This window comes from Drosophila erecta, unplaced genomic scaffold, assembly GCF_003286155.1.
Source record: "Drosophila erecta strain 14021-0224.00,06,07 unplaced genomic scaffold, DereRS2 tig00000000-arrow-pilon, whole genome shotgun sequence".
Taxonomy (NCBI): domain Eukaryota; kingdom Metazoa; phylum Arthropoda; class Insecta; order Diptera; family Drosophilidae; genus Drosophila; species Drosophila erecta.
In genome coordinates this window covers 5,129,480-5,153,519 of record NW_020825194.1, presented here as the reverse complement: position 1 = coordinate 5,153,519, position 24,040 = coordinate 5,129,480, and the positions used below count along the sequence as shown (strand labels likewise).

The window sequence follows — 24,040 nt, the reverse complement described above, 5'->3', positions numbered from 1 at the left end:
TAGCTATTGCCTTAGCCACTGGAGGTCAGTTGGGTGCGCAGGAATAGAAAGACGCTTTGATTCGAAATGGCAATCTCTGGCCTATCGCCGCGCTGCTCCGGCAGCACATAAATTGGGACGTGATTATGAAATAATTGCAATTCTGTACAATTGGACTTGCGCAACTGAGCAAAACCAAAAGGTAAAGCCGCACGGAAAATAACTACTAAGTATTTGAATCACGAGGTGGTAATTATATTAAATAGAAATCACCTTTTTCGGATTATTTAAGTAAAGTAAAGTATAGTAAAGTAAAGATAAAGGTAAAGGTAAGTAAAGATAACATTTTTGAGATATTTTTTCAGATTTTTGTGTATACATTAAAATCTGAATTTTTCTGAGTGTAAATACAATCAGTTTCTGTGATGACTTCGATTTGTACCTTGGGGAGCAACAGCGACCACTTCAAACGGGAGCAGGTGACAGGCGACAGATGGGTTTCAGTGCGATGAGGAAGCAACTGCAACTGCAGCAGCAGCGATATCTGCAGCAGTAATAGGTTGCAGCCGCGAATCTGTCGCCAGACAAATCAAAAGAAATCGCTCTGGAATACGCAACGGCCATTAAATTAACGCAAAAGAAACCCGCTTTCATTCATTGGAGGTTTCAAGGGAAACTCACTTCAAATCAATCCATGGTTTTACATGACCTGGATACGGATTATGATATTCCTTCAAGTCTATTTTTGATATTCATAGGATATATGAGTTAATTATTCTTCATTTAACTTGGCCCTAACTTTCAGTACTTCAACCTCCATAGAAGCACTGGGGCCACAGTTTGAGAGCCACTGGTTCCGTGACAAATCCCTGTTGTCGACATTACACCTGATCCACGTGGAACTCCCTCAACTCATTTGCATCCCCGATTCCCTGAGGGGCCTCCTGGACGGCCGGTCGTCCGCCAACATATGCAAATTAAATATAATTTCAACACTCGCATTTTTGTTGACTCTGCTGCCGACGGCTCCTTCGCCTCGGGTCCATAATTTACATGAGGTTAACACGCAAGCGAACAGCAGACAACAACAAAGAACCGGCCTTGATTATCAGCGGCAAATCGAATGCACGCACATGCGAAAGATGCAGGAGGGGAATTGGGATTTGGGAGCTGGTAGCTGGAGCAGGAGCAGGGGGATCTGGTACAGCGGCAGGGGCAGGGGCTGGGTGATCCACCGAAAAGGAAGTCAAGTCTGAATAGGCTGAAAGAAATTCTATTACAATGTTGAAATATTGCCAAATCATGGCTCTGGGGTAAATAAATTTCCACGCCGCCACTCGCCATGACCGCTGAACCGGGATGGATGGAAATGGAGGATGGATCCGATGCTAGAGGATGGATAGATGCTGGTGCACGGAAAATAATTGCGTGATAAATAAAAATACAGAAGTATTGTTTACTAAAAGAGGTTTATATGCATGATATACTAAAAAGATATTAATCTCAAACCATATCGCTACCAACTGAAGTATATGTATAAATATGAATCTTAATAGGTGATGATTCACTGCTTCATGCTATTACTCAAATGGATTTTACAGCTTGTAATATAATAATATTTAAACATAAGAAAAATTCCAAACATATTAAACTATTAAATGCATATTTTAGTCAAGAATTGAAAATAAATATGACTGCATGATGATGAGGATGATTCCCCAGCGGAATGATATTTCTTTCTCTGTGATGAGGAGTACCAGGAGCGTTCATGGAAGCTAAAGTCCCTGGCCGTGTATAAATAAGTAACCTGATCCCAGCAACACGCTGCCCGACAGGGGCCCAAAAACGGCACACAGCTTCGCTTCGCTTTGGTTCGCTTTGGTTCGCTTCGGGATTGGGATAGGATGAGATGGGTATGGGTCCACAGTACCAGGTCCCATCCCATCGCACCGCATCGCATCGGATCGGATCGGATGGGATCGGAGAAAAGCGGAACCCGTTTGGAGCTTCTGCAGCAGCAGCGTCTTGCGGCATTTTGATTTATAGGCGATTTATGCACTTGGCTGCCGCGGTGGGAGTGGAACTCGAAGGTGAGATGGAAGTGGGAGACATCTTGACCGAATTCATGAGCGGACAGCTGGCCGGGGTTTATTACATATTACACGGTACATATCGTATCATAAGGTAAGCCTCGGCAGGCACGGGAATTTCAGTATTAGTGTGCGCCAGGCGCACTCACAATGCGCTTGGTTGGAAAGCATTCGAATTCGTGTTGACTAACTGAGGTTTATAAGGCAACGCTGCGGATGCGGACGCATCTTATCATCTTATCACGGCCGCCGCTTATCTGGGTTTGCCTCTAGGCCTTCGCACAGGGTGCCCTGTTGGCGAAGAACCACATCAGTCCCATCAGGCAGCTGGGCGGGCTGTTGTTCACGGCGCCCTGCTGGATCATCCGCTTCGCCTCCTCCAGGGACAGCTCCACCACCTCGATGATCTCGTCGTCGACTCCGCCGCCGCCTGTGGCCTTGTCCGCATCGGTCACCTCGCAGTAATACATGGTTTGCTTGGCACCCGATGAACCAACTCCAGATCTGCAAGGGAATACTCGCATTACACACATTGCGACTTATGTTTATCTATGGATTTATCAAACAAGTTGTTCAGGAAGATTGTGGAAAATCAATTATGATGGTTGAATTATGTAAGGTTTTAGTGTTAGCTGTTTATATGGAATACCAGCGGCTTTCAAATATTTTACAATTTTAAGAGTGTAAAACAGGTAAATCAAAATATAAACAAAAATATACAATTATTTACTTAAGTATGTATGTAGCCATGTATCCCATTTACCTGTAGACCATGACTTCCTCGATCCGTTCCACTGGGACATCGTAGCCACACTCCTCAACCACTTCCTCCTGCGCGATTTCCACCCAGCTCTTGTTTTTGTCCACGATGCCGGCGCAGAGTTCCAAGGTGACGCCAATGGCGGGCGGGAACTCCTTCAGGTCCACCTCATCGAAGGTGCCCTTGGCGCTGGAGATGATGCCGTGGTAGACGGCGGGTCGGAACTGGCGAACCAAGACCAGTTTCTCGCGCGACGTGTTGTACAAGATGATAGCCACACTATCGTGCACCTTCAGCAGGTCCCAGTTCTTCTCCACGCCATTCTGGACGTAGTACAGCCGGAAGGGCTTCACGTAGGGCGAGTCTTGGGGCAGGGGACCCAGCCAGATCTTGGAAACGTTCTCCATGCTAAATTAGTGGATTTGAGGCACGAAAACACGGCAGTGGCACTGCCATCAGCTGACTGGGAAAGCTCCAACCGGCGACAGGGAGCCACAATCAGATGGCAGCTTTTGCTTGGGGGAGCTTTTCTGACGTTTAATGCCAGGCGGCAGATGGTAATACTAATCGAATTTGAAAAGTTCGTTGTAACAAACAAAATAAATGAATATTATTTAAATTTAGCTTATTTAAAGTTTTTAATACTGATATACCACTAAGCACGTTTGGGAGCCTTGTGCAGAAAGAACCATAGTAGCCCCAGCAAGCAGGAGGGTCCACCATTAGTTATGGCCCCTGTTTGGACCAGCTTCCTCGACTCCTCCAAGGACATTTCTAGCACCTGGATCTCCTCTGTGTCCACGCCCCCGCCTTCCGAGACCCTTTGAGCATCACACACCTCGCAGTAGAACAATGTCATGGCACTGCTGGAGGTGCCAATACCCGATCTATAATCGTAGACATGCTGCAGCGATTCCGTGGGCACCTCGTATCCGCACTCTTCAAGGACTTCCTCCTTGGCGATCTCCACAACGCTTTTGGCCTTGTCCACGGCGCCACCGCAAAGTTCCAAAGTAACTCCCATTTCGGGCGGAAACTTCTCCAGGTCAGCTTCTCCTTTGGACATGTCTGGGGATCCAGCTGAATGTATTCCCTGGTACACCGCTCCTCTGAACTGACGCACGAAGATCAGTTTTTCGCGCGATTTGTTGTACAGTAGCACCACCACACCATCTATTGTTTTTATAATGTCCACTTGTTTTTCCACCTCGTTTTCGATGTAGTGAAGACGACCTGGTTTTATCCAATTCGAGTCCTTGGGCATCGGACCAAACCAAATCCTTGAAATACAACTTGGCTGGATCTTGAATCCCGATTTGGCTGATGAGCAGCAGGAGCGACCCAGGCTGCCCAGTAGTTTTAACATGTTTTGTGTATTTGAAAAGCATTTTGAAACTTTATAAATAGTTTTGACTGATTTTCCAACGACAGCGGCTCTTTGAAAAGTATTCGTTGAAAAGTATGTAACATGTAACATGTATGTATGTAATATATTCTTGATCAGGATCAATAGCCGAGTCGAATTTATAAAATTTTTTTAAATTTAATTTTTTTGTAATGTGTCTGATGTATGATGTTGTAAAAAATGTCCCAAAGCTGAAGATCTAAACTCCATAACTCAACTTATCCCAATCGGATTTTTAAGTGGCAAACCTCTAAATATTTCTGGAGCAATTCTCTAAAAACTGCATTCAAATTTAGAAATTTATTTTTTCTAAATTTTTTTGTAATTTTTCTGATGTTATGATGTACAAATTCAAAAATGTGCCAAAGCTGAAGATCTAAACTCCATAACTCAACTAATCCCAATCGGATTTTGAAGTGGCATACCTCTAAATGTTTCTGGAGCGATTCTCTAAAAAACTGCATTCAAATTTGAAAATTTATTTTTCCTAAATTTTTTTGTAATTTTTCTGTTGCTATGATGTTGTTCAAATTCAAAATTGTGCCAAGGCTGAAGATTGAAAGTCCATAACTCAACTTATTTTAATCGGAACTTGAAGTGGCATACCTCTAAATGTTTCTGGAGCGATTCTCTAAAAAACTGCATTCAAATTTGGAAATTTATTTTTCCAAAATTTTTTTTTAATTTTTCTGATGCTATGATGTACAAATTCAAAAATGTGCCAAGGCTGAATATTGAAAGTCCATAACTCAACTTATTTTAATCGGATCTTAAAGTGGCATACTTCTAAATGTTTCTGGAGCAATTCTCTAAACATCTGCATTCAAATTTGGAAATTTATTTTTCCTAAATTTTTTTATAATTTTTCTGATGCTAAGATGTTGTGGAAATTCAAAAATATCCTAACACTGAAGTTCTAAAGTCCATAAATTCCCCGTTTGCACTTCCACTAGCTGAGGTATCAGGTATCTGATAGTCGGGGAACTCGACAATAGCATTCTATTTTCTTAGTCTTCGTTTGTTTATTTTAATAAGTTTGTAACACAATTTTCATAATTTGATTACACAACTCTATAAATGTACTATAATATACACCCCTAAAAGGGTATTATTCATAAGGTAAATGGTCAATAGATACGATTGTTGCAGGGGCGGTTGACATTCATATTAATGCAATAACATTTAGGTATATTTTAATTATCTTATTATTTCACATAAGATACGAGCACAATATTACCATTTAATGGAACAGGACTTATGAACATAATTCTAGAGCTCTCTTAAAATCACGACCGCCCCTGCAATTCCTAGTCGAACAAATATCCATGTGTGAATGCGCCATTGATTATCATTTAGCAGCGTAGCAGATATCGCACACACGTACTGGTTTCCCCGGCTGACCCTGGGCATTGAGGAGGGGCAGCGTGTGCTCCGAGCAGGCCTTGCAGAAGATCTCCCCGCAGCTGCGGCAGTGGTGCTTCCGCCGCGTGAGATTAAACTCCCGCTCGCAGGCGGTGCAGTGGGTGGCAATGGAGTCCGGTGCCCAGATACCTGGACTTCCAACCGCCTCCGGCATGGCTTGCAGAGACTGGGCGGAGCCGGAGAGCAGCTGCCGCTGGCGACGCTCCTGATCCTGCATCTCCGACACCTTCAGTTTGCTCACGCTCAGCTGGATGCCGAGCTCCTCCAGCGTAGTTTGTGCCTCTGACCATTGCGTTCGCACCTTGTCCAGATCAGCCTTCAGTTTGCCATTCCTCTCCTTCTCCTCGGCCAGCTCCTTGAGGCAGCCCTGCAGATTGGATATTTTCTCCTTCAACTTCAGCTCCTTCTCCTGCAGCGAAATCCGCCACTCGCGTTCGATCCTTGACTCGGCCTCCGCCCGGGCAGCCCGCTCCTCGCTGGCGGTCACCTGGGTGGTCAGTGTTTGCGACGTGGTCTTGAGAATCTCCCCCAGGTTGCTCTTGTCATGACTCCACCTGCAGAGGGCAAAACCAGGTTTAATGCGGAGTTATCAAAAGAAACCCTATTTTCCGGATACTTGGAAAATATCTTCATGAACAACGGGTTACAAATATAGTTCCGGATCAGTGGGTTTATAGCCCTACTGCCCCGCCATCTTACTTTTTCTCCAGCTGATCGATGGTGCTGGCCATATCCTCCTTTTGGACCTCCATCTTGGACATCAGCTCCGTTTTGTGCGTTAAAGACGCCTTGCAGTCCTGCCAACGAAGAAAATAAGCGGATGTACCAACGTTGTACTCTTTCGTCGTTTAATCTCGGTGTTAGTATGGTGAAAAATGAAAGACTTGATCTTCGGGATAAGTTTTATTTCTCTGGGTTCGATTTAGAGGAGTAAGTGATTAGAATATATGCAGAAGTTCCAACGCGTATTGTACATTGCATGGATTTGTAGATTCATATAGTCTCAATATTTATTCATAGTATATAATTACAATATTTGTATTTGACTAGACTGAGTGTATAATTACAATATAAGCGGTTGCGTGGGGATCCATACGTACATACATATGTATAATAAACATCTGAAGCCTCTTAATCACACTATACATATATACATACATACGTCGTTACATTATAATCGTATATAATCTTCGTTCACGGGGGCACTGGGATGATAATTTAGCTAACAGGTTGCATACATTAGTAATTCAAAACCTTTAACAATTCTGGTATTCATTCCTTTAAAGGGATCTGGTCTACGGAGTAAAGGCATCCTATATGGTACACACTGGCTATATGGTTCATTTAGTTGTAGACTCCCGAAATGAGAGTCTTGTTAAGCAGTTTCACTTTGAGTTCCGTTCGGCACCTGGATCCGGACTTTGAGTGGCTATCCAGGTCCTTGGGATATTGGGAGCAATGCAGGCCTGTTCCGATTTTCACATGGTAACTTTAATGGGGTGATCTTTGGATCATACTCGTACATTAAAATTCAACATTTGTAGGCAATTATTCCATTGAGAGGGCTTTAGCAATTCAAATAATAGTACATAAAAGAATTTATCCTTAGGTATAAATGCAGTCAGGCACTAAATACATTCAGTAAATATATTAAACTAGTTTTAGATTTTCATTGAAAGTAAATTAGGTTTCAATTCAAAAAACATACAAGTTAATACACTTATGTAGAACTCATTCTGTGAAAACCGAAACTGGCCCTATAAAATGAGGATCCTATTCTATAAGTAGCTGCCGTTTAAGTTTCTCCATCGGCGGTCTGCTCCCGGCACAGGACATAATCGCTTTGGGAGGCATCCACTCCAAAGTGCTGGGTCACCGCAGCCGCCGCCTCGGCTAGCTCATCGTTCAGGGACTTGGCAGACGTGGGCGTCTTGGCATCCTTGCTCTCCTGCAGCTGCTCCGGATTGGGTGCATCCGGCTGGCGCGGTGACTTGCGGTACTTGCTAGGATTGAAGGGCGGAAAGGCGTCCATCTTGAGATGCATACGCTTCATGGGCGGGCCAGCGTCCTGTTTGTGCTTCTTGGTGAGCGCCTCGAACTTTTCCAGATTCTGCTGTCGCCGCGTGTTCGGAGATCGGTCTCCGCCAATGGCTCCATTCCCAGCTCCAGATCCCGATCCGGAGCCCGGTCCATGGTGTTGCTGGTCGATGAGCTTCGATTCGTATTTCTTTTCTAGCGATTGTAAAATGTTACCAATTTGTGAGGCTTTCGTTTGCAGGCGCGAGACCATCTCGCCCTTCTGTGTGAGTTCATCTTCACATTCCTGGTTAAATTTTAGACGGGATTACTTTTTGACTTGAAGGCTTAAACCGATTTACTTGGGCTAATGATTAAATTATAAACAAAAACTTAAAACGAAAGCTAAATGATACCAAAGCTACGAGCCAGATGAGCGAATGAATGTGGGCAGATGAGTTGTGAACAGTGTAATGAATGTTTGAATGAGTCATTTTGGTTGGCATTACAAGGAATCACGTTGAGATTAGCCAGACTCCAACCAAATTGACCCATCTTGATGGTGACTACCCACCTGCAGTTTTCGGTACATTTCCAGATTGATCTGCTTAATATCATCCAATTGGCGGCGCAGGGAGACTATCGTGTCCTGCTTTTCGTGTATGTCCTTCTCCAGCAGTTTCATGGCCATGTCCGATTCCGCCTTCAGGGACACCTGCAATTTGAGCTCCTTCTCCAGCTCACTGTTCTTGCGGCGCTCCTCAACCAGCTCCTCGGACGCCTTCTCCTTGTCCTTATCGGAGGAACCACCCAACCCAGTTGAATTGTTGTCCGCTGCCGGAGTGGACTGTCGCATGGCCTGGTTTTCGGCTTGAAGGGCCAACAGGCTATTCCGAGCGATTGCCAAATCCTCTTTCATCAGCGCATTTGTGGTCGTAAGGGACTCAACTTTAGCCTGAAGATTGCCCACAGTGGCGCTGAAAAATGTGGAATAACTTAGCTGGGGGGCTTTACATTACAACAGCCGAAACCCACTTTAGGTGCCTGTTGAGCTCCTCAATGTAGTTCTTCTGATCCAGCACCGCAATCATGTTGCCCTGCCCAGTGGCATCCAACAGAGCAGGCGGAACACTGTCTTCAGGAGCGCCATCGGCGTTTCTGGAACTGGAACGCAGGTACAACGAGAAGTCGATGACGCCCTGCTGTGAGTCCAGATCCTCCTCCTTGACGCACAGATTGCAATCGATTACGTTTAAGCCCACCAAAATGCCCATTATCACAACGATCTGAAGCAGGAAGAGATGGGTTAAAGGGAATCCTGCAGAAGATTGCCCGCAATCTAACCTCATCGCTCATCATCAGAGCATGTGGCTCATAGTAGTCGAAGAGCGAGTCCTCCCGGTGCTCGATGAGCGCCTGCAGGTAATCCGATAGCTTCTTTTGCATCAAAGCAATCCTCAGCCAGGCTCGAGCACGGCCGATGTGGGTACGGACAGTGGGCAGGTCCCTTACGCTCGCCGTAATATCCTGCGCCTCCGGACAGTAGTGCTCGACGCTCTGCAGCAGGTCCCAGAGTTCCTTTCGCGGTCCCAGCAGACCCTTCTTGGGCCGCAATCCGTGCCCCAGGACGTGCTCGATAACGATGAAGAAATGCTGCAGCGGCAGGTGATCCGAGTCGAGCATGCGCCCATATCGCAGCGACTGCTCCAACAGCTCCTTAACCACCAACTTGCAGATGTTCACCAGATTGCTGCGCTCGATTTCCGCCGTGTCCCGGGCTGCAAATGGAGGAACGGTGGTTCCAAGATTAAAGACTTGGCTGGCGCAGAAATTTGCTTCAAAGCAACTGACAACTGATTAACTGAGTAATGAAATTTTATGTGCTCTCCTGGCTGCTTTTCTTTCTGGCACCCGGGGGTTGTCCCATATACAGTATCGACCTGGCTACTTTGGAGGTGCCAACGAACGATTTCCAAAACGAACTGACCCTGCAATCCATGCTCAGCTCGGAGCTGCGGGATTACCGCAATGGCCTCATCGAGAGGGTCGATGACCAGATGACGAATGCTCCATATTCCCCGCCCAGACGATACCAAGAGCTTGAATGGTTTAAGGATCTGCCCAGGGATCTGCAAAAGGCGACGAGGAGTGCACCCGAATCAGATTCATTTCTGGGCACCAATTTGTTTGGCAACTACCGCAAAAATTGCTTTTCCACAGAGGACATTGCTCTGATATCCGCCCGCAAAGACTTTGAGCTGCTGGTGCCGAAATCCTTTCCGCAATCCCTCCTCACCGACAGCGTTGTTTACATGCTACTCCGGTACTTCAATACTGTTAACCAGATCGTGAAGCGAATGTCGGACGAGGACACGCGACTAATCCTTCAAAGAGCATTCTACGACGCCCTGGGTGGCTATCTTCGCTATTATCTGGTGCCCATGGCCCAGATATCCTATTATGCCGGACGCATCAAGCTGAACACCGTGGAGCGCTTGGTAAACATTTATCAACAGTGCAAAACGACTCTTAATACGAATGGAAATGGCTGGAGAACTCCGAGTAAGGATATAATATCCCAGTTCAAGGTAGAAGAGATCGAACCAGTCAAACTGCCCAAGAGCTGCCGTGCCCAGGAGGATGCCTCCAGTTGTACTCAACTAGAGCAATCTTGCATTTCCCAAGAGCCGGATCAAGGCAGTATGATTGTGACCCTGCCCCGACTGGAGGCTGTGGATGATCATGGCCACCTGACCAACATATACCTGCCCTTACGGAAGCGACGCATCTACAACCTGCGATCACCACGATCAGAATTTGTCCTGGTAAAGTTCTTCCAAACGCTAACCAGCTGCCATCGGTTTCAGGGCGTCAGCCAGGCTAATTACAATCACCAGTTGCTCGCCTGGATAAAGGAAAATCTTGAAATGCACTATGCGGATGATGTATTCTACCCGGGTCTAGGAGGGATTCTGCAGATCCAGGAGATGCTGTCGAAAGAGAAGAATGCGGAGGAGGAATCCCGGACACCACCCAATGAGGATGACGCTCTGGGATATCCCTCCATTACCAAAGAAGACTCCCGCAAGATAAGTCGCTCTGCCATTCACTGGCAGGAGACCTCAGAGCCAGAACAGGAGCAGGAGCACCAAGACGAATGGCTAACCGGATTGGAGAAGGTTCAGAACCGGCAGGAGGATGTGGAAGAGTGCCGCGAGTGCGACAACGATGAGACATTGATTTGGTGCATTGCCGCCTTTCTGACACTGCTCCTGCTCCTCATTCTGCTCATCATCTGCTGTTGCATGCGAAGGGGCAGGAGAAAGAGGGTTGCCCCAACGGATGCTGAGGCTCCTCCGCCGAAAGAGAAACCCAAAATAGATAAGGAGCCGCTGAAAGCCAAAGAGCCAGATAAGGACAAGAAAAAAAAAGAAGATAAAGCCGATACTGATGTAAATCGACGGTACTACTACTCGGGTTCTGATCGGTCCACCTCACAAAGATCAGTTCAAGGAAATCGTAAGTCAAAACTTATGGCAACTAAATTACTATCTAAGCCTTCTTGTTTACAGGCTATCCGGATAATCCCGAGTTAGATTCCTTCACCTCAACCTCGTCGCTGGGCTGTCAGTTCAACAGAAAGTGCATTCCCATGAAGTTCTCCCGAGCGAAGGGCGGGGATTACTACGCACCAGACAAGAGTCGGGATCAGCTGGGAAAGCAGGTCTCTGCCTTCAAACTTCTTTCCGATGACTCGTCTCCTAGCCGCGCTTCCTACAAGGACGCTTGTAAGACCACTTTAAAGTCCGCCCTATCCGTCATTCCCTCGTCGGAAAGCGAACAGGGTACTAGAGAGAATAGGCGCCAAAGGCAAACCCGAGAAGAAGCCAGGCGGAAGAAGCTTAAGGACTTTGAGACTAGTCGAAAAAAGGAGGTAAGTTATCAGATCCCCCCTGCTTTTGAAATCTTGAACCCAGAGTCACCAGCAGACCAAATCCTCAGAAGACAAGAAGCAGTCGTCCCCAGAAAGGCGATCGCCCAAACAAGTGAGAATAGGTAAGTTTATGACTAGTAATTTCCTAAATCCAATTGAGTAATTTACTTTTTCTCTTGATATTCAAATTTGAAAAGTAATGCCGAAAATGGAAGACACATCCGATGATCCTCTTCTGCAGAGGAAAAAGTCTGAAGACAAACCAGATACTTCCCGTCGACTGAAGGGCGGTGCAACGGTAGGTTTGTTTTTCAACAAGTAATAAGCCAGAATATTGATCTTGGTTTTTAGTCTTTAAAGGAATCTCCCAGCTGGGAAACGACTTTTGATGATTCCTAGTTGACTATTCTTTAACCTGTTATGTTTTTTGACTAGCTACTATTTCATTGTATATTTTTTGACAAGATAATAAACCCTTTGAGTTTTAACTTCTAAGAGCAGTTCGTAAGTTGTCATCGACCAAAATGATTGTATCAATTATCTGCCTAATTGAAATCTAGCATTAAGACGAGTATCCCTTATCCAAGATCTGATTTAAGTATAGGATAAATACCTTTTGAGTTTAACCTATCTATTAAGAGCAAGCAACTAAATGTGCAACAACGCAAAGAGGCATGCAAGTAGATGAAAGATTACAAAGGCCAATATAATCGAGAACCGAGATCTAGCCATTCACACTTTTTAAGGGCTTTCGTGCCGTGTTCCATTGCTTATTGAACAAAAAAGCAAAAGCTAAGGTCTACACATGAAACAATATCTTACGAAGAAAGTAAATCGTAAATTTAGTCAAAACTTTTAAGAACAGAAACAAAAACCTAGAAAAGTCTCAAGCCTTAAGAAAATAATGACTTGGCTCTCCATGTTCTTCTGATTTGTATGGCCCCTGCAATCTAACAAGAAATGAAGAGAGACTACAAAGTAGGAGCGTGCTGGGCAACAGAGGCATCAAGAAGCGACCTACAGAGATGCGACCACTCGGCGAAGAGGCCAACACTCTGGTGCTGCGACTGGGAGTGCGACTGGGACTGGCCGAGTGCCGAGGAGCCACTGTGGACCATGTCGCACAGCCGGCGGCCGATAAGGTTTTCAATTGCCATAATACCATTGTCGGTGATGTCCAAGGCGCCTCCTCCACCGGCGCTACCGCCACCACTGCCGGTGCATAATCCGGAGAAGCGTTTGCTGTTGCGCTTGGAGCTGGAGCTGGCGCCCACATTGTAGTTGGACCCGAAGCCCGTTTGGGAACTGCTTCCACCTGTTAGTTTTTCACTGGTCTGAGCTGCCAAGCTGCCAGGGCCGCCGGCAACATCGATGTCCTGCAGCTCCTTGAGGCACAGCCACTCGCCATCGACGGACACCCGGAAATTACACAGGTAAATGGTGTCCTGGACACCGCCGGCCAGCTCCTCGCTGGTGTTGGCATGCGAGGCTTTTGGCAGGGCAATCGTGTTGCTGCTGTTGCTCGCCTGTTGTTGCTGCAACACCAGGGGTTGCTGCTGTGTCTGTTGCTGCTGCTGCTGCTGTTTCGGTTGCACATGTTGTGGGGGTGGATTCTGACCCTTTTGGCTTTTGGCCGCCGCCGCTTGCGCTTTTGTTGTTGCTGTTGCCCCAGTTGCTGCTGCTGTTGTACCAGTTGGTGTTGCTGCCGTCGAGGACTTTGCGGACTTGCCAACTTGTTGTTGCCCTGTTTGAGGTGACTTCTTCCCCGCCGTTGTTCCTGCCAATGACGTCGTGCTGCCCGTGGTTGGCGTTTTCACCGCACTCCTCAAAGGCTTCGAGCTGCTGCCGCTTGCACTTGATCCAGTTGCAAGGCTACTTGACTTTATGCGACTGCTGCCGCTGGTGCTGCTGAGGTTGTTGTTGTTCGCGGCCGACAACTTGGTCCTTTTGGTATCCTCGACGAGTCCACGCATTTTGCTGGTGCTTCAAGTACGGCTGAGTGTGTGTACGTGGGCGTCCATAAAAATACATACATTTAAATATATACATATATCGATGTTAGCTGTTCAATAAGTTCGGAGTTTCCTTTGCTGCGGCTTTACCCCAACTGTTTGCATTACCTATGAGGAGTTTTCCTTTTGTAAACCTCTTTTTAAGAAGGTTTTCCTTCTGAAATTAACCAAATAACCGAAAATTCTCGCCGCTTTAAGGGTGCACTGTTATCCTGTTGTGTACGCGTTGAGTAAGACTGGCAAAAAGTTCTTTATCCTATTGATTTGTCAAGTGTTCCAAGCTCGCAAGCTCCTCGCGAGCTTTTGTTGGGGGTGTTCTCGATGGTTCTGCTGTACATGGTGTATAAATAACCGTTGACACTTTCCCGATGCACTTTTATTAAATTATTTTTAATTATATTATTTTTATAAGTATTTAAACGACAGTTTCGCACAACCCACGAAATTGCAGTTCAACAAATTAATAAATAAATTGTATAGTGGTTTCTGAGCACCCAAATTGTAAATAATTATAATAAATGATTTTTTAATATACATTTGAAAATATGTTTCCTTTTTTTAATATAAATAATTTGTATAGCTTCATTACTATTCTGAGAGTTATAGGTTAACCTTTTGTTTATACACAAAATTATTACTTAACATATTATAGATAATGCAAAATGGAAAACAAAGGTGCTTATCATCCAATGAATAATACTTGTAGTTAGGACTCACCGCGTTTCAACCGCTTTGCTTTCAGTTTCGATGGCGATGGGGATGGAGCACTGGTGCTCACCACCGCGTCCGGTGCAACAGGTAAAACAGGTGGCGCGGGTTCGTCGGGATACGGGTACGTGGTGGTGCCATCGATTACCTCGGAGGAGGCGGCTGCTGCGGCCGCATTCGAGAACTGCGTGGAGATGTGGCTGAAGATCTGCGACGAGATGCTCTCCGTGCGCCGAAAGGTGTTCCGCAGGCGGTCCAGCGATGACGTGGAGGCGTTGGGCGCAGGCGCGGCACCTCCAGTGGGGGGCGTAACCGGAACGGAGACATTCGAGGATTGGGAGTCTTCGCTCCTTTCGCGGCGCACCAGCAGATCGTCCGTGTTCATGGCGAATCACTTACTTCGCGGCGATTATCGGCACACAGTGCGGAATCCCATCAATCAAACCGACGCGATTACAGCCGCTAAATTCGCTTGTTTGCACTTGAACGCGGAGTAAACAAAAAAGTTTCTCAATACAAAATTAAAACAGCTGTTGCATTTCGATTGGGGATGGGCGATAACTATCACTGGTCACAGTCCACGGTTATCCCAGCTCGATAGCTTTGTTATGTTATCGAGATGTGGATATGTTATCGATAAGAAAACTCGAGCAGGTGTTAAAAGCATCCCAGTCTGGCAACTCTGTACCCACTTTTACCGCCAAAATAAATTGCTTGCTAGGTTTATTTACGAAAACTAAACGGCGAACGAAAGGACAACGAATGGAGGAGGAATTGAAGCAGCAGTTCGACGAGATGGGCGTGGAGCCAGCGGACCCAGTTCTGGGCAGGTGTGCTGAGCTCGCCATTACGTACAACATCCACGACGCCACCGAGTTTGTGGAACAATGGATGGCCTTCAGCTTGTCGCACCTCCATGGCGAAGATCCTGCGATCGAGAACCTGGGCGACTTTGAGCGCAAGGTGCTGCAGCTCCGGAAGGACAAGGCGGGATCCAAGCCAACTACCCAGAGGCCGAAATCGTATGCTCCGTCCGATGTCCAGGAGACGAGCTCATTGGCCACGTATGGCGTGATGGAGGACGATCCCATGATTGATGACTATTTCAGCGAATCGGCCGTGGACTCCTCCGTTCTGCATACGCCCAAGGCTAAGAAAGATGTGGGTCGGACCTCAAATCTTAAGGGCGGCGTGCTGTTCAGCCCCGCCAGCTATACACCCCAATCGGCAAAGAGGAAAGCAGGATTAGAAACACCATCCAACTCAGTAGCAGGGAAACCGGGCGACATAGTGGACACCTTCGGACATCCCAAACTCGTGGCTGGCTCCAGCTGGCAGTCGCAAATGGAGCACACGGTGCCGGTGACCCAAAAACTGCTGCACAACGACGCCCCGCTGACCATCGCCAATTTTGGCTACATGAACGACCTGCTGACCGACCGATGCCATAACCTGCGCGTCCGCTTCAACCAAACCGGCCCTGCACTGGTGGACAAGAAACTTGGACAAGCAGGCGCCGCCGAGTGCATTTGGTATCCGCAGGATAGACAGGTGTTGCAGTCCGCAGGTGGACTTCACGCGGTCGGAATGATTCATTCTGAGGACGATGGTCCCTTGGACGCCTATTCCGCGTTTATGGTCGTTATAGATGACGATGTAGAAGATGAAATGGACCCAACCCTCACACTTAACTTCTCCAGGGTCAAGTCTGCCAGCATTTTCCCAGGTCAAGTGGTGCTCGCCAAAGGTTTCATACCCAGAGGTAAAACCTTCATGGTAGAGGAGATACATACAGAGCGCAAACTGACGCCAGCGACTCCTCTGCAAATAGACAGGGAGCTTCAGTTTGTGGTGGCCTCTGGGCCTTTTACGGACAGTACCGATCTGTTCTACGAACCACTGCACGACCTTCTCAAGTACATCAAGGATCACAGACCGGATGTGCTGGTGCTCACAGGTCCCTTCCTGGATGCGGACCACAAGATGGTCGGCGAACTGGCTGAGACTTTTGATACATTCTTCGAGAAGATGATTGCGGGAATAATGGAGGCAGTTGGTAGTCACACCGCAGTGCTGATGGTGACCAGTCAGAAGGACGCCATGGCGCTCTCCGTGTATCCCACACCGCCGCCCACTCTACGCAGAAACTATCCGAATCTATACATGCTGCCCGATCCCTCTCTGGTAGACTTGGATGGCATTACGCTGGGCGTTACCTCAACGTACGTGGTGGATCATCTGCTGAGCCATGAATTCGCTGTGAATGCCGGCGAGCGGATGCACAGGGCCATTAACCATTTGTTTCACCAGGGCTCCTTCTACCCTTTGTATCCGCCGGCGGATGAAGACATGGCCTACGATTCCCAGCTGGCGCTAAAGTATGCCCAGCTCAAACAGCTGCCAAATGTACTCATCCTGCCCAGCGATCAGCGGCACTTCGTACGCTTAGTTAACGACTGCCTGGTGATCAATCCCGGACGTGTCGCGGACAAGAAGGGCGGCACTTTCGCCCGGTTCTTGGTGGCGCCTTCAGTGCCGGGAAAGCCAGCCAACATGTTCAACAGTGTGGCGTGTCAAGTCCAGCGCATCTAACCTGACCACTTTGTGATGATGATAAACATAATGGGAAATTTCGCTATCGTTCATTTGCATCGAGTAGGTTAATAAGATCAGTACAAGATTAGTTATAACTTTATATATCGAAAACTTCTCTGTAAAATAAATTGAACCACAAACTGTTAAAAAATTAAGTTATTTTGGCCTAAGTAGGTATTGTAAACATGTGCCTTGATTCAGATTCAAGTTTTGGATGAAACAAGATTATATTATTTCACTGTTTTGTTGTCAGAAATGGCTGGCAACGTTGTTGTACCAAAGGCTGCAGCTGGGGATGACGTAGTTGGAGAGCCATTACCAATAGATAACGAAGATCATACGGACACGGAGCGCTGTTGCTGGATCTGTTATCTGACCGATAAAGAGGACTGTCGTCTGGCTTGGGTGAATCCATGTCCATGCCGAGGAGCCACCAAGTGGGTGCACCAGAGCTGTCTTTCCCACTGGATTGACGAGAAGACTGGAAAAGGAAACGAACTGAAAACAGTTTACTGCCCACAATGCCAAACGAAGTACAACATTGTATACTCGAAGTTCGGTATTTTTGCCAGGGCTCTGGAACTCATGTGCAGTCTCATTTTAAAGCCCCTATATAAATGCCTGGCCACTGTCTTTACGTTGGTCTTTATATATTGGTCAGCAATTACGTTCGGAGCAAGTACATATCTGCAGATCGTTGGTCATGACCGCCACGTTCATCATGTAATTGAGGCTGTAGACCCGTTGTTTATTCTGATCGGATTCCCATTAATCCCAGTTGGTCTGATTCTTGGACGCATGATTCCGTGGGACGACGTCCTTTTGCGCATCATTAGAAAATGTTGTTCAATGCTGCGAAGACTTGCCATGATGTGCCTAGGCCGTGATTATGACCTTGAGGCGGACTCATACCCTCGTGCTACTATGGTCCCAATTTCAGGATCGCGGGTGGTCTGTGGGGCAATGCTCTTGCCCACCATATCAATATACGTGGGTAGGGTTCTTTATAGCTCAGTCGATGATAGGTTGCAACAAACTCTACTTGGAGGATTGACTTTCATAGCGATTAAGGGAAGCTTAAAAATGTACCTCAAGCATAAGCAATACCTCCGCCGTATGAAGCGTCGTATTTTAGACTACACGGATGAAAACTTAGCGGAATCAGCAGGACACTAGGTTATCTCAAGATCTGGAAAGAAGCTGGAAGTAATGAGAATATTTAAATCGTAAAGTGCACAATTTTCGTAATACAACTTGCCGATATTGCATCCTTACTACCATTCATAAATAATCGTTAAAGCATTTATTAATTTATGTATAATAGTTTACAGCTAACAGTAGGAAATGGTGTCTAAATGTAATGTACTCCCTAGGATCTCTATGCACGATTGATCGATCCTGTCCCCCCTTACCGAAGTCAACTCTGTATCGGGGGAGCGACCGTCGAAAACTAAAACTTCAATGTATATTTTAACTATACAAAAAATACTGTATGCCGTGTGGGTGTCCAATGAACTTGGCCGCAACTCAGATGCGGTTAAGTAACTGCGCGCCACCTTAAGTAATCCTCGCCTGCCGTCTCACTTCGTTCGCCTTCTGGGCCTGATTCCTGGAGCTGCGTCGTCCAACAACTCATTCAGTTGTTGGGCTCCTGCTTGTATTGTTATTGTCGGTTGTTCACCCCCTCGGGGTTGTGGCTGCTGACCATGCTGTGCTCCATGTTCTTCACGATCACGTAGTTGGTGATGTGGTTAATCGCCTCGTCCTGTAGCCGCTCCGGCCAGCGCTTCATGTACGATTTGATGAAGTCGCCGAACGTGTCCACCTTATCCGGAGTGCTCTTGTGCGTATCCACGATGTTCTTCACAATGTCCACGAACTTGTCGTAGTCCTCGTGTGACTTCTTGATCTTCTGGTAGTTGGCCACGCCTCCATTGGTGTTGCCGCCGCCACCACCACTGGCGCCGCTTCCTCCGGCAGCCGTGTTCATTTGCTGATCCATGTTGTTATCTGCAAGGCGGGCCGAGGCAGCGGCAGCCACCGCCGCCACGGCCACCGAGGAGGCCATGAAGTTGTCCACGCTGCCGGCATTGGGTGGTGGCTGGGAGTGGTCCATAAAGTGCCGGTGCATGCCGTACTCGGTCCTGGAAATTACAATTATTATTAATAGAAGAAAGTGTTGTATTGCTAGTGCTTACTTATAGAACCCCTCCGTGTTGTTACTATTAAACTCTTGTTGAGACATTGGATTTTTCCAAACTGGTGACTCGGATGTAGATGGTAAACTGCTCGTATTGGACGCACTTGTCATGCGTTTGTCTCTGAGGAATAATAAGGTATGTAATTCTTAGTATGGAATTGCTATATTGCAAATATGAATCTCAACTGACTTGTAACCGGTGTGTCCGGCCAGACTCTTAAACACATCATCCACTTGACTGTAGAACTTCCAGGTGCTGATGATGCCTGTGGTCTCGAGAGTCTTCTGCTCCTGTCGGTAGCGCTGCGTAAGATTGTTGACTTTGAAGTGAACCTCGAGTGCGGTTACAGGGACGCCCAGCGAGGTTAGCTGCTTGGCCATTGCCACATAAAGATGGCCATTGCGTTTAATGGTGCGCAGCTCATAGGCGCAGACTTTCCATAGTTTGATCAGCTCTAGAACACCACTATCCTCCCATTGTCGGCGCTTTTTGTTGAATTTTTCATACTGTGGAAAAGTATCTGAATGTAATCCTGATAAAGCGGCTGATTCCAAAGTCAACTTACAGGCATTTCACATGGGTCTTACTGCCGACAACTGGGATTGCCCGACAATCTTCGTTTGCCAGTTGAAGGAGCACATGAAGCGGTTTATCTAGTGGACTGGCATAGTGTACACGGATACGCTCCTGAAATAAAATGAATAATTATTTAACGTGCAGGTGCCATTGCTTATTATTCGGTTTTAAATATTTGCATTGCAATCCCTATGAGTTTCAGAGATCCCTTAACAAGATAGGTTTGCAACCGCTTTGATGACTATTTAATTGCATAGAAATTGTAATTAATATTCTGTGGTCATATCCCTCCCCTCAAAAAGGGTATAAAGGTGGCTGCCCCTTTTATAATTTTAAGTTTACTGGGTTTTCGGGGAAGTGAATGGGTATATTGTGGTAATACATTAAAATAGAAGAACTCAATCATTAGTTATCATAAATTTTCGATACAACTATGCAGAGTTTTAAGTCACCTTTAATCTTCAATTATAATATCATGATCATATCACATCATAATATTATGAAAGTTCAAAACACAAGCATTCTGTCAGCTAGTCTATCAGCATTTCTTATCACTAGAAATAGAATGCAATAGGAACAGTGTTAAATTTGACGTCCAATGATTTTAAAAGGTTTATTTTAGCACCCATGTTGTTTGTACCGTAAATGGTTGGTATCAACAAAGCCCCTCAGTAATCCCAGTGGCATGTAACATATTTTCTGATACTAAAGGGTATCCACTTGTCTGTGTACATTGTCTATTTTCAGGCTTTCAATTATCATTAAGCCGGCTCACACACTCCGACACAGCTCAGCCGCTCCCGCACAAACACACGCGCATGCAATGCAAACCGAACGGTAAACGGTAAACAAATATTAATTGTGCGAGCGAAACAAGTTGCTATTTGCATGCAGCAGCAACAGCAGCAGCAGAAGATGTAGGCAGTGAGAAGTGGATGCGGCGACGTTTGGAATCGAAGTTAAGCGGTAACTCAAGTGTACAAGGGAGTTGGGTTCAGATGCGGATGAAGATGAAGATGCTCCGCCGACGTCGACAGCGACTGCGACTGCGGGTTAGCAGCAGTGGCGGTGGGTTGGGGGAGCCTATGTATGTAATTTTGCGGGCTGGGGGGAGCGGTAACTTTCCTCGAATACACACACACGCACACACTTTTCCCATTTCAGAGATACACACACTCACATCGCAGCCACATCCGATTTTCTTGCGTTGATTGCGTTCTATTGTTACGTTTCTCGCTTTGCTCCATGCACAAACGGGGGAAACAACAACACTGCGATGCCAACAGCGGGGGCACAAAACTTAATAATAAGTCAAATAATTAAATTTTAATTATCTTCAAGAGGGAAACACACGAAAAACGTAGTTTATAGCTCCTACGCTGCGCAGCTCTCGCCATTCGACTCTATAATGATGTTCTCCGCGGGAGCGAGACAGCATTGTATGGCAAGAGCAACAAGGTGTGAGCGGTGCGGCTAGTGTGCTATGGCGTTGCCAGACTGTTGCTGGTGCCGTTGGGGTTTCGAACAGCGCCAAATGTGAGAAATTGAAAATGTTTGTTGTGGCTTTAGGCACATAGAACCAAGTCATTTGCCATTTTTCGTGCTCAATATACTCAAATACTTCAATCTCGGCTCGTTAGGGTGCTACAAACCAAGCCCATTTCATCGCTCATCATCATCATTTTCAGCTACACCCCACCTCCTCTGCCCAACAACAAATCGCTTCTCTTGGAGCATAATGCACACTCACACTCGTACAGCCGCACCGACGCGTATGTGCCGGTCATCATCATCATCATTAGGTTGTGCGATGGAGCAGCAACAACAACAGCAGCAGCAACGGCGAACGTCATTAGCGGGCTAAATAACAAAAAATGATAATGTCGCTGCCACAAAGTCGTCAGTTGGCTTTGCTTGTGGGGTAATCATCATTAAATTGCACATCGTCTCGGTGAAAAAGTGGTAGAGTAGCGGGGTGGTGGGCGATGAGGGTGGGAAAAAGCGGAATAAGAAGAAATTGGGGTAGCGAAGTGGCAATAACAAGGTCACCAAATATTTGAAAGTCTATCTAGGAACTTGGCCAACAGTATTAATAGTAAACTTTGAAATTAATAATATATATAAAGGTATTACACATATAATATATTTGAATTTCGAAAAACAATTCTAGGAACATTTCTAGTTATTTAATTTCCACATTCTTTAAATGTTTGGAAATTTATAATATGCAAATATATTGTAATTTTCTTACTCAGCACAGGTGGTATAGGATTAGAAAATGAATTTGTCATCATCATCAAGTACAACATCATCTTGCAATCCCCGCCTTTAATCATTTCTATAAATAGTGATGGACAGTTTAATATTACCCGCAAATGAGAAACAAATTAAAAACCTCAATGTATGGTACTTAGCTTATTGTATTGTGCAACATTTGCAATATATGTAATTTTAAGATATAATCATATTATTTTATTACATCGATTTAAGTGCACAATAAGCTATAATATATTGTTATTGGTAAATGCATGTTAACATATAATACGTTGTATTTTTATTTTTTTCAAACTACTGACTATTGCATCAACCTCGGCTGTACAGATTGCTATTTGCCCCCACATACTCAGTTTACCCACATTCGCCGGTCATCATCATTAGGTTGTGAGGCGCCGACAGCATCAGCTCCAAAATGCGAACGTCATTAGTGGCGGGAAAGAGCGGCAAGGAACGCGGCTGGAGCACCCATAAGACTATCATCGGCAATCACCATTAGGGTGCACATCGCCCGGAGGAGCTGCGCAGGATTCCATTGAGGAGACGGCCGATGGGTGGTAGCAGCGCCCCATCAAGGTCAGCTGATTTATAGTGGCACATTTGTTTTCTACGGCTAATCCGCACTTAAGCTGAACGGGGAGCCCGGTACGTGCTCCTCCCCCCACTTGACCACCAGGATGTAGTCGCCGGGATCGCACACCCGGTAGGTCACCCTGTGAATGCCACGGCCCAGATGCCTGACCACCACCTCCTCGCTGGGACCGCGCTGCCCCAGCACGCCCACCAGGAGCATGTTGCTCCCCGCTTGGCCGCAGTCCACGGTGAACTCATTGCGCTCCACCAGGCTGACATGGGTGAGGCCCAGGCCACGGCTCTGTACCCTGCTGGCATCCGAATCCAAGATGGGCACTAAAGCGTACAAGATGCTAATTGATTACACCAACTTAGGTGCACTTTTCTTGATAAAACATACCAGAAGAATTAGCGGACTTGCCCTCGATGGATTCGGGAGCACCTGCTATGGCCACGATGATGAATGGTGAGCGGGGCAGGGTTACGGAATTGCACTTGATGTGCACCTTGTAGAGACCCGCTCCGGCGGCCAGTTGGCAATCAATCTGGAAGCGCTCCGGGTCCAGCTGCTGCAGCCGCACGGGTTGGATGGGCTGGCCACTGGGACCCTCGACGCGCACCTCGAAGTTACCCTTGACCCCGTTCCGCTTGATGATGAATCCCAGCGGGCTGTTGACCCTCAGCGCTCCGCTGGGAAAGTGGAGCAGCTGCACCTTGCCGGCGTCGGTCAGCTCGGGTGCCACATAGACGCGCGGCGATTCCGATGGATAGGCATCTGGGGAGATTGGTAGTGTATAAATAGCCGGTTCGATGTTTACTTCCTCATCGACGCCACTCACCCGCATCGGGCGTCCGCTGGTAGCGTCCAAAAATACCGCCCTCCTCCGGACTATTGCCCTCCAGGCCACACCCACTCGAACTGGTGGCGGAGGCGGAGGAGGAGTTGGCGGCCTGCGTGTTGAGACGCATCTCCTGTGACACTTTGAACATGCCGCAGATATTTTTGGGCAATTCGAATATAGGTCTCCTTTACAAACACAAATAGTTTACAAATACTTTCCCCAAAAATTTAATTGGCGACTGCCCGGGGCGTGCTCCTTCGACCGACTGAACTCAGTGCTCTCCATCTCCATCTCAATCGCCTCAGCGAAATGCTCTCGAACTGCCAGATTCTCGATCTCCGATGTCGGAGCTCTCCCCCCATCCAATGGGGCAAATGTTTACGATGCTTGTGTGCCGGGCAGCCTGCCAAATATACACAATATACAAGTAGATGCCTTTATGCGGATCGGCCAGATGCGATTCCCAATCTAAAGAGGAGAGTGCGCTGCCCGGAATTCGGTGTCTGAATTGATGTGAATCGAGTAAACTTTAATGTGAATCGCTAATTTAACACGCATTATTATTAATAAAAACTAATAAGATCGAATTTTTGGATCTATAAGATGGTTGCTTAAGATCCCATAAAATGTGCCTAATATCTACCTGTGGAATA

The 24,040-nt window shown here is 46.6% G+C and overlaps 8 protein-coding genes across 13 annotated transcripts; 3 read left to right on the top strand and 5 right to left on the bottom strand.

The window, feature by feature from the left end:
• Positions 1-2,092: 2,092 nt before the first annotated feature.
• LOC6554644 (uridine diphosphate glucose pyrophosphatase) lies at positions 2,093-3,333 on the bottom strand. Its single transcript, XM_015153753.2, has 2 exons — positions 2,833-3,333; positions 2,093-2,573 (listed from the first exon to the last, which is right to left on the bottom strand). Exons 1-2 carry the CDS (start codon positions 3,234-3,236, stop codon positions 2,339-2,341), a joined length of 639 nt encoding a protein of 212 aa, XP_015009239.1. The 5' UTR covers positions 3,237-3,333; the 3' UTR covers positions 2,093-2,338.
• A 109-nt stretch (positions 3,334-3,442) lies between these two features.
• LOC26527026 (uridine diphosphate glucose pyrophosphatase) lies at positions 3,443-4,225 on the bottom strand. The gene has a single exon (XM_015153933.2). It carries the CDS (start codon positions 4,193-4,195, stop codon positions 3,485-3,487), a length of 711 nt encoding a protein of 236 aa, XP_015009419.1. The 5' UTR covers positions 4,196-4,225; the 3' UTR covers positions 3,443-3,484.
• Positions 4,226-5,236: 1,011 nt separating this feature from the next.
• Positions 5,237-14,906, bottom strand: LOC6554641 (RUN and FYVE domain-containing protein 2). Of its 4 annotated transcripts, XM_026976687.1 has the most exons (8): positions 14,336-14,376; positions 13,727-13,991; positions 12,769-13,601; positions 9,017-9,450; positions 8,708-8,958; positions 8,247-8,649; positions 6,356-6,453; positions 5,261-6,210 (listed from the first exon to the last, which is right to left on the bottom strand). In XM_026976687.1, exons 3-8 carry the CDS (start codon positions 13,577-13,579, stop codon positions 5,583-5,585), a joined length of 2,625 nt encoding a protein of 874 aa, XP_026832488.1. In that variant the 5' UTR covers positions 13,580-13,601; positions 13,727-13,991; positions 14,336-14,376; the 3' UTR covers positions 5,261-5,582. The 4 variants fall into 4 exon arrangements, with proteins under 4 accessions (XP_015009238.1, XP_026832488.1, XP_015009236.1 ...); XM_015153752.2 differs by lacking the exon at positions 14,336-14,376 and having other exon boundaries at positions 5,237-6,210; positions 13,727-13,866; XM_015153750.2 differs by lacking the exons at positions 12,769-13,601; positions 13,727-13,991 and having other exon boundaries at positions 14,336-14,906.
• LOC6554642 lies at positions 9,457-12,230 on the top strand. The gene is made up of 4 exons (XM_026976696.1): positions 9,457-11,191; positions 11,245-11,606; positions 11,662-11,728; positions 11,804-12,230. The coding sequence occupies exons 1-4, from the start codon at positions 9,541-9,543 to the stop codon at positions 11,926-11,928; spliced, it is 2,205 nt and encodes a 734-aa protein (XP_026832497.1). The 5' UTR covers positions 9,457-9,540; the 3' UTR covers positions 11,929-12,230.
• A 129-nt stretch (positions 14,907-15,035) lies between the features above and the next one.
• LOC6554639 (DNA polymerase alpha subunit B) lies at positions 15,036-17,037 on the top strand. Its single transcript, XM_001981534.3, has one exon. The coding sequence runs from the start codon at positions 15,089-15,091 to the stop codon at positions 16,916-16,918; it is 1,830 nt and encodes a 609-aa protein (XP_001981570.1). The 5' UTR covers positions 15,036-15,088; the 3' UTR covers positions 16,919-17,037.
• A 71-nt stretch (positions 17,038-17,108) lies between these two features.
• On the top strand, positions 17,109-18,217 carry LOC6554689 (E3 ubiquitin-protein ligase MARCH5). The gene has a single exon (XM_001981533.2). The coding sequence runs from the start codon at positions 17,177-17,179 to the stop codon at positions 18,095-18,097; it is 921 nt and encodes a 306-aa protein (XP_001981569.1). The 5' UTR covers positions 17,109-17,176; the 3' UTR covers positions 18,098-18,217.
• A 309-nt stretch (positions 18,218-18,526) lies between these two features.
• On the bottom strand, positions 18,527-21,168 carry LOC6554688. 3 transcript variants are annotated; one of them, XM_026983935.1, is made up of 5 exons: positions 20,339-21,168; positions 19,688-19,809; positions 19,312-19,628; positions 19,120-19,242; positions 18,527-19,065 (listed from the first exon to the last, which is right to left on the bottom strand). In XM_026983935.1, exons 2-5 carry the CDS (start codon positions 19,691-19,693, stop codon positions 18,585-18,587), a joined length of 927 nt encoding a protein of 308 aa, XP_026839736.1. In that variant the 5' UTR covers positions 19,694-19,809; positions 20,339-21,168; the 3' UTR covers positions 18,527-18,584. The 3 variants fall into 3 exon arrangements, with proteins under 3 accessions (XP_026839736.1, XP_015009235.1, XP_026839735.1); XM_015153749.2 differs by having other exon boundaries at positions 20,879-21,165; XM_026983934.1 differs by lacking the exon at positions 20,339-21,168 and adding an exon at positions 20,151-20,226.
• A 973-nt stretch (positions 21,169-22,141) lies between these two features.
• Positions 22,142-23,767, bottom strand: LOC6554687 (filamin-A). Its single transcript, XM_001981531.3, has 3 exons — positions 23,385-23,767; positions 22,946-23,320; positions 22,142-22,881 (listed from the first exon to the last, which is right to left on the bottom strand). The coding sequence occupies exons 1-3, from the start codon at positions 23,533-23,535 to the stop codon at positions 22,586-22,588; spliced, it is 822 nt and encodes a 273-aa protein (XP_001981567.1). The 5' UTR covers positions 23,536-23,767; the 3' UTR covers positions 22,142-22,585.
• Between the last annotated feature and the right edge of the window lie 273 nt (positions 23,768-24,040).

Bases quoted from the DNA above. Each gene is read 5' to 3' on its own strand.
- LOC6554644 (XM_015153753.2), bottom strand. From the start codon at position 3,236: ATGGAGAACGTTTCCAAGATCTGGCTGGGTCCCCTGCCCCAAGACTCG. The intron at 2,574-2,832 runs GTAAATGGGATA...ATTCCCTTGCAG, and splicing joins GAGGAAGTCATGGTCTACAG to ATCTGGAGTTGGTTCATCGG.
- LOC26527026 (XM_015153933.2), bottom strand. From the start codon at position 4,195: ATGTTAAAACTACTGGGCAGCCTGGGTCGCTCCTGCTGCTCATCAGCC.
- LOC6554642 (XM_026976696.1), top strand. From the start codon at position 9,541: ATGAAATTTTATGTGCTCTCCTGGCTGCTTTTCTTTCTGGCACCCGGG. The intron at 11,192-11,244 runs GTAAGTCAAAAC...TCTTGTTTACAG, and splicing joins AAGATCAGTTCAAGGAAATC to GCTATCCGGATAATCCCGAG. The intron at 11,729-11,803 runs GTAAGTTTATGA...AAATTTGAAAAG, and splicing joins GCCCAAACAAGTGAGAATAG to TAATGCCGAAAATGGAAGAC.
- LOC6554641 (XM_026976687.1), bottom strand. From the start codon at position 13,579: ATGCGTGGACTCGTCGAGGATACCAAAAGGACCAAGTTGTCGGCCGCG. The intron at 8,959-9,016 runs GTTAGATTGCGG...TTCCTGCTTCAG, and splicing joins CTCTGATGATGAGCGATGAG to ATCGTTGTGATAATGGGCAT. The intron at 6,454-8,246 runs GTGGGTAGTCAC...CTTCGTTGGCAG, and splicing joins AAATGTACCGAAAACTGCAG to GACTGCAAGGCGTCTTTAAC.
- LOC6554639 (XM_001981534.3), top strand. From the start codon at position 15,089: ATGGAGGAGGAATTGAAGCAGCAGTTCGACGAGATGGGCGTGGAGCCA.
- LOC6554689 (XM_001981533.2), top strand. From the start codon at position 17,177: ATGGCTGGCAACGTTGTTGTACCAAAGGCTGCAGCTGGGGATGACGTA.
- LOC6554688 (XM_026983935.1), bottom strand. The intron at 19,243-19,311 runs GTCAGTTGAGAT...ATTATTCCTCAG, and splicing joins GCCGGACACACCGGTTACAA to AGACAAACGCATGACAAGTG. The intron at 19,066-19,119 runs GTAAGCACTAGC...TGTAATTTCCAG, and splicing joins AACACGGAGGGGTTCTATAA to GACCGAGTACGGCATGCACC.
- LOC6554687 (XM_001981531.3), bottom strand. From the start codon at position 23,535: ATGTTCAAAGTGTCACAGGAGATGCGTCTCAACACGCAGGCCGCCAAC. The intron at 23,321-23,384 runs GTGAGTGGCGTC...CAATCTCCCCAG, and splicing joins CCAGCGGACGCCCGATGCGG to ATGCCTATCCATCGGAATCG. The intron at 22,882-22,945 runs GTATGTTTTATC...TGTACGCTTTAG, and splicing joins CAAGTCCGCTAATTCTTCTG to TGCCCATCTTGGATTCGGAT.